The sequence below is a fragment of the Halichoeres trimaculatus genome, unplaced genomic scaffold, assembly GCF_033239565.1.
Source record: "Halichoeres trimaculatus isolate MK-OKI-2021-1 unplaced genomic scaffold, fHalTri1.1 fHalTri1_scaffold_15, whole genome shotgun sequence".
NCBI lineage: Eukaryota > Metazoa > Chordata > Actinopteri > Labriformes > Labridae > Halichoeres > Halichoeres trimaculatus.
This window is the reverse complement of record NW_027437193.1, coordinates 10,739,498-10,746,664: the sequence shown is the minus strand read 5'-3', so window position 1 is coordinate 10,746,664 and position 7,167 is coordinate 10,739,498. Positions and strand designations below refer to the sequence as shown.

Sequence of the window (7,167 nt, the reverse complement as noted above, 5' to 3'; positions counted from 1 at the left end):
TTCCGTTAAGCTGCTCCGCCTGCATCACTTACCACACACATCAAGGAGCTGTGAGGAGAGGGCTTTTATTTTGAAAGGAAGAGGGAGGAAGTGTTCAGATTCTTGACTTAACTTAAAACATTATCGCCCCACTGTAAGAATGTCATAATTAAAAGCCATACATAGAAAATAGATCGACCGTTAGAAGCCTGCTTCAGCATTTTTAGTAACACTACCCAGGATTCTTTTTTTATTTTTTTATTTTTTCGTAATTTTAAGAACGTTTTTGCGAGGAAAGAAAGGGAGAGGTTGTCCCAATTTTTATATATGTAATATATACCACAGGAGTTTAAGATGGGCTTTATTTATTTGATTATTTCAACTTCTTTGTCGAGTAGTTTTTTCGGCATAAATTTGGCTTTTGTGCCAAGACTTTTTTTTTAAACAAAGGTGGCAAAAAAAGGGTGTGACACTCACACATCACACATAAATAGATAGCCTTCATCTATACATTGTCTTACCATACATATTACAGATACTTAGAACGTTATTGTACAGATGTGATATTCAACATTAGAGTGGCAACATTAATTTCCCATATTGTCCTTTAAGGGGCCCCAACAAAAGAAGATGTTTGTTCAAAAATATATGACAGGATAACAGCAGCATTAAGGAGTTGAAAACAAAAAGCGAAGGGGAAAGTGCAATGCAGAGTAAAAAAGGATGATTAACAATAAAAAAGAGTAATGACAAAAAATCATTAAAAATGGTGCTCTCCTCTGACTTGTAATAAAGAAATGCCTAGTGTAAAGTAAGACTTGCAAATTTTTTCCATGTTCACTGAGAAAAAAATGTCTGGTATATTTAATATATTGTCAGATTATACCTTCGCTGTTTGGTGGCTAGCAGTTTTTTAGAAGTTATTGTTTCATTTGGCGCACTGGCAAATGTAAGCAATTGGAGCCACCAAGGGGCGCCAAAAATACAGCACAAGTCAAAAGTTAACCACTGCAGGTCACTTATTTTTCATTAAACCAACTGAGCTTTACTTTAAAAATGTACTAAAATTAAACATTTGTATTTATTTATTTATTTATGATACTTTTCATTGATGGGCTTATCATTTTCCTGCTGTTTTTGTCATAAGTGTCAGTTTAGGGGGGGGACAAGTGTGTGTGTGTGTGTGTGTGTGTGTGTGTGTGTGTGTGTGTGTGTGTGTGTGTGTGTGTGTGTGTGTGTGTATTCCTCAAGGGAGCTCCGAGTGGTTACCTTGTCCTCTAATAAAACATAAATCAAGGCAATGCTGCAGATGCATTTTATAGTAGCCTTACCTAAAGTAAAACCAATTATAGTGGAATATTAGAAATCCATTAGTTAGGCCAAGCCTAAATCAAAGGGGGGAGAGGAGACAGCAAATGAGTGCTTGGTTCAATCCTCTATCTCTCTCAGCTTTATTCAGAATAACAGAGAATATATGGAACAGTGGGACAAACAAGACCTTTGCTGTGTTTATAAATGATCATGTGATTTAACAATAGACTGTGGGTTTAATCAAAATAAGACCCAGCTGTGAACAGAGACTCGAAGATAAGCTCAAAGATCACCACCCTGTAATCAATGCATAGCACACAGTGCTGTGGAGCAATACCTTGAACAGCGATGATTGAGTTAGTTACTGTAGCATTTAGTCCATTTTTGTCCACAACCTCTCTGAGTGTTTTTCAAAACAAAATATTATCTTCACATTATTTTCTTTTGCTGTAAGAAACCAATTTCTACCTCTGCAAACAGCTGCACTCACAGAAATTTGGACCCAGTGAGAACTGAAGGTGATAATGATGAGCTATGGTTGGCTTGTGGCCACAGCGCCCCCTGCTGCATCACACAAAAAGTGCCGCCGTTAAAGCCAGTGTGAAAAAGCGCTTACACTGCAGTGTCTCTGTGCTCAGCCAATGAGTCAGCGTCATAGCGGCAGGTCAATGGTCTCTGTTTATTACCCATGCCGTAATTGTCTGTTGCATTTTCTCCCCTTGACCTTTAAATTTGGAACTAATCTGTGCGGAAACGAGTCATGGATCAGTTTCGTGGTTTATTTGTTAAATTAGACAAAAACAATGATGGGTTAATATCGGTGGCGGAGCTGCACAGTGAAATGAAAAAACATGGGATCTTTTCAGCGGATGCAAAGGCCCAGGTAAGATGATTGATAATCCGTTATTCATTCTTAAAGCAGGGCTCTAAATTCACACATTCACTGAGCACAAACCTGCTAATGGACGAGTCCTTTCCCCCCTCTAGACTGTCGTTGACTCCTATGATAAAGACAAAGATGGCCTGTTGGATTATAAAGAGTTTCTCAGCTACATGATGGACAGGGAGAAGAAATGGAAAATTTACTTTCATGAGCTTGACAAGAACAAGTGTGGTGAGTAGCTAAAGGTCTTGCAGCTTCAAAACTCTCAATCTTTCTGGAGACAACATCAGAAAATATCACAAAGCACTTAAACACACATACTTTGTATTTTGTGGAGTTCTTAAAATACTGTTTTGTTCCAATAATCTGCATGTTCAAGGTCAGAGGGGTAAGAAAAACACACACATGATTTGTTTATGGTACACAGTAGACAATGTAGTGCACTGTGTGACCCTTGCACCTTTTGAGTTTACACTATCACTTCCCAGAAACATGCCAACTTAAAAAGCAGTGCCCGTATCTGTTTGTAATTTTGTGCATTTCTTCTCTGATTAGGAGTGATTGACCAGGAGGACATCATAAGTTTGTTTAAGGAGTTAGGAGTGGTCATATCAAAGCCGAATGCAAATCAAATTATTCAAATGTAAGATTTCTTTTGCCCACTCCACTATTCTTATTGGATTAATTGATGCATCTAAACACACCACAAACATTTACAAGACACAGGAAACCAACATCAGATGAATTAAAAACATCACTGAACAAATTTTGGGATATCAACTTTATGATATGACTGTTAAATGACGTTTCTATAACTGATAAGTTGTCATAGATTCTTATAGTTATCATAGAACTTTATCTGCATATCAGTTATAGTGTGAGTAAAAGAAGTGTTAGCCTCACACAGGTTTGTTAATTCAGTTTTTAATTCAGCAAGCCAATAGTGATGATAACATCTATTATAGAAAGAGCCAGGACGCTGTGTAAAATGTTGACAAAACAGATTAAGGTTGAGGCGAAGATAGGACAACATTTTAGTTTCATAACCCCAGAAACTAGTTCCTCTGTTTGCAAATGTTTACAGAGTAGTGTTAAAAGAAAAATGATGCAAAACAATAGTAAACATTTCCCTGCCAATATTTCAGTTTCAGCATGTGCTATCTTGTCTTTGCTAAGTGCAGAGTTTGCAAACCCTCAGTTTCTTCAACATTTTACTCACCATTTCAACTGTTTTAGAACTTGGGTAGCATTTCAGTATTATAAAAGCTTATTAAAAGGAAAATAAAATGATACCAGTAACTTTTAAAATCAGTCTGCTTAGAAAATGTTACATTTGAAGAAACAGTGCTCCTCATTCCAACTGTTGACAGCAACATGTGTTGTATCTGTAAACTTCAGCATGGACAAAGACAGCTCAATGACAGTGGACTGGAGCGAATTCCTGCACCATGTCATCCTCAACCCCGTGGACAACATCGGGGAGCTTGTTTCGTCGTGGAAACACAGTCTGGTGAGCTCATCCTTCATCATCACCACACTCATGATACTGTTGATACTTCAGCAGAGCAGAGGTGTAAGCACAAACTGTGACACATTAAGTGTCCACTCGAGTGTGAGTGCTACCACGATGATTGAAAGATGACAAATGTTATTGTTCATTTCGCCCGTCTGCAGGTTTTTGATGTGGGTGAGAGCCGTGCGATGCCCATTGAGTTTCCTGAGGAGGCGTCTGGTTTTGGTGCGTGGAGGACGTTTGTTCTTGCAGCAGGACTGACTGATGCTGTGTCCAGGACTGTGACGGCACCAATCGACCGTCTTAAGACTCAGCTTCAGGTCTGATAGATTTTCAAGTGTTGTGTTGAAAGGCACAAATTCAAAGTTTGCAAGATGAACTTCCACACACAAACCGGCCAATCCAGGTGCACTTGATCCCCCTGTCTCTAGTAGCCTGCCAGTCACATACAAACATAGAGAAAGGTTAAGAAGACTACTGTGTAAACATTTAATTGTAAATATTAAACTATTTAATGTCCTGGGGGTAAATGTTTGAGGTAAATATAAATAAAAAGATAAAAAAAACTCAAGATGCTAAAGTGTGTACAAGCATTTGCCAACACCTACACTTCATCATATGTAATATTCATTGAAATAATAATAATATTTGAACACATAAGGCTAAGTAAGCCATTAACCTAACAAAAAAAGTTTAAACAGATGCTTAACACAATGTGCAAATAGTGCAAAACAGCAAGTCAAATGGTATCCTTCTTGTTTTTCATGTTATTCAACCTAAGACGAAAGATGCAGAATGAACAGATAAAGAGGTAAAATAGCAGCTATAAAAAAATACAGTCATAAAAAAGTCACACAGTGATACATAGAACACAGAGATACACATGTAAAACATGTACAAATGTTTAATACTGAGAGCTTCTGTGTGATAAGAAAAGGCAGGATAGTAGGCAGTAACAGTAGGCAGTAATAGGGGCATTCGAGGGCTGAAAGAGCAGCGATGACTCTTTCATTTATTCTTTCCTGAAACAGAAAGAGAATTCAGTGAATGATGTGTGGAAAATTATTTCATCAGGAGTGCTTAGTGCAGTTTTTGTAGCATTCTGACTCATAGCTATTTCGAAAAGAGAAATGATTATTAAAATCAAAGTTTTTTTTCTTGTGCTGTAGGTTTATGGATCCAAGGCGTTCTCCCAAGGCTTTCAGGAGATAAAGGCGGGGGGTATGCGTTCAATGTGGCAAGGTAACGCCGTCAATGTGCTGAAAGGAACACCTCAGTCCACGCTGCAGTGTCTTATCTATGCTAAGGTGAGGCTTCAATAGATGATGTACTCAGCAGGTTGAATTATTAATGCACCAGTTTCCTGTTTCTATATAACAAACACACTCAGGGTGTCTCTTCTCTGTGCAGATGAAGGTGTACACCCAGAATAAAACTCAGGAGACTCTGACGGTGCAGCAGCGTTTTGGTTTGGGTTGTGTGTCCGGTGCTGTTGCTCACGCTGTCTTCTATCCTTTAGAGGTATCCGAGATCAGTGGCAGTCCAAGTGCTTACACATTTCTATCCTGACCTCTGTTTTATGATAACATTGTGGAAACACACATGGCTAAAATGTTTCATTTCAGTCTGAAATATGACCCCTAGTTTGATAAATAGTCTCATTACGGTACTTTCAATCCAGCCCTTTGCTGGGGTTAGAATAATCTGTTTTTAATAAAAATAATCTAAGTCTTACTCAGAAGTTTTGAACAATACAAATTTGAGGTTTTATTTGAATGAAATACAGAAATCATGTCTTTAAACAACATGATTCTTGGATTTGATCTCATCTGATAGCTTTGATTTGATCAGATGACTGTTCTTTTGATCTGTTTTGGTGATTTCTCTCCTCTTATCTCCTCCACAGGTGCTGAAGGTAAGGCTGAACCTGCAACAAGCTGGCACGTACCACGGCGTTGTGGCATGTGCACGATCTATATACAGAAACGAGTCAATATCCTCTTTTTATAGAGGATTCAAGCCCAGCATCCTCTGCATGATCCCCTACGCAGGTGTGGAGTGTGCAGTTCATCAGGTGAGACAGAGCAACACTCAGTTTGAAAACATTACAACAACAGAGAGCACATCTTCCTAACATTTTGTCTCCTCTTCTAGTCAATCATGAGCTGGGCAACGAGCAATCCAGCCTATAACAGTGACTCCAAACTGTTCTTCTTCAGTTTTGTGGCCTTTGCTTCTGGACAGATGACCAGCTACCCGCTGGCAGTGATCAGGACTCAGCAACAAGCTCAAGGTAATGCTCTGACGCTGGGGAAGATGCTTTTGTAACGATAAAATTATATCATGTTTCACTCATCTGTTTGCTTTTTTTTTAGCTTTCAACTTGGATTCACGGCCAGCTGCAGGCGTAGTACAAGGACTTTTCGGAATATATGAAAGAAGTGGAGTTAAAGGTTACTATAACGGAATGGGAGCGAGCTTCGTCAGGGCGGTTCCATGTGCTCTGATTAACTACACCTTAACTAGAAAACTTGAAAGACTGTTTTCTTCTGTAGAGTCTTGAGAAGAAGTCTAGAGTTCTCTGTCTTTGAGTGACAAGAGTTTGCCTTACAAGCTTTTTTTTTCCTCAGGAATTTAATCTGGAAACTTGAAACAATCATTTAAGAGACTGATCCTCCAAAATGAGCAGAAACCTATGAACTATTTCAGAATGCCAAGATGGGGTCTGTCAGAGAAATATGTTATCTATGTTAGATATCAACCAATGCAGTGAAACGCATCTCAGTGAAGACTGGTCTATGTGAATAAGGAAATGTTAAAATGTGAGAAGAGAAATAAAATTGTATGTTTCCATCTTTATTTGTATTAGTATTTTACCTTGGTTTGTGAGTAGTATTAAGTAAATGTGACTTTTGAGAAAGTGAGTAAACTTCAAATAATCATGGCATGTGTACATTAAGGCACAAGTTCTTGTTAATTTATCCAACAGGCCACAATCAGGTGAAAATTTCACTTTAATTATGGCTTTATCCTAAGATAAAAACACTATTTTTTGTCTGATTTCAGTTGTTTTTGAGATTCTGAGTATCTGTTTTAATGTGTTGGAGAAAGAAAGGTGTTCAGGGTTTATTCGTCTCACCATTCTGAAATCTAAGTGCTTGGTTTATCATGATAAAAGGGTAGTGTTCTGTTGATCAACACAACAAAAGGCTGGCTGCTCTGATAGGCCAGACATAAAATGGTATCCAAACAACAGCAAATGACATGAATAGAGCTCGTTCTTTCTTTTCAACAACTGAAAAAAACGAACTTAAAATTTTAAAAAACAAAACATATTTTTTATTTTAATTCAGGCATCTTGAACATTCATTAACAGATTTTCCTGTATCTGTTCTTTCAAAATTTCCCAAAGAATATTATAGTTATGCAATAAGAAGGAAAAAGACATACAGAAATTGAAGTAAATTATCAAATAAATAAA

The 7,167-nt window shown here is 37.8% G+C and overlaps 1 protein-coding gene across 1 annotated transcript; it reads left to right on the top strand.

Annotated features, from left to right (window-relative positions):
- The first annotated feature begins 1,842 nt into the window (after positions 1 to 1,842).
- On the top strand, positions 1,843 to 6,512 carry slc25a24l (solute carrier family 25 member 24, like). The gene is made up of 10 exons (XM_074688966.1): positions 1,843 to 2,173; positions 2,278 to 2,404; positions 2,729 to 2,816; positions 3,572 to 3,683; positions 3,848 to 4,006; positions 4,856 to 4,993; positions 5,097 to 5,207; positions 5,593 to 5,760; positions 5,841 to 5,979; positions 6,062 to 6,512. Exons 1-10 carry the CDS (start codon positions 2,051 to 2,053, stop codon positions 6,247 to 6,249), a joined length of 1,353 nt encoding a protein of 450 aa, XP_074545067.1. The 5' UTR covers positions 1,843 to 2,050; the 3' UTR covers positions 6,250 to 6,512.
- Positions 6,513 to 7,167: the final 655 nt, after the last annotated feature.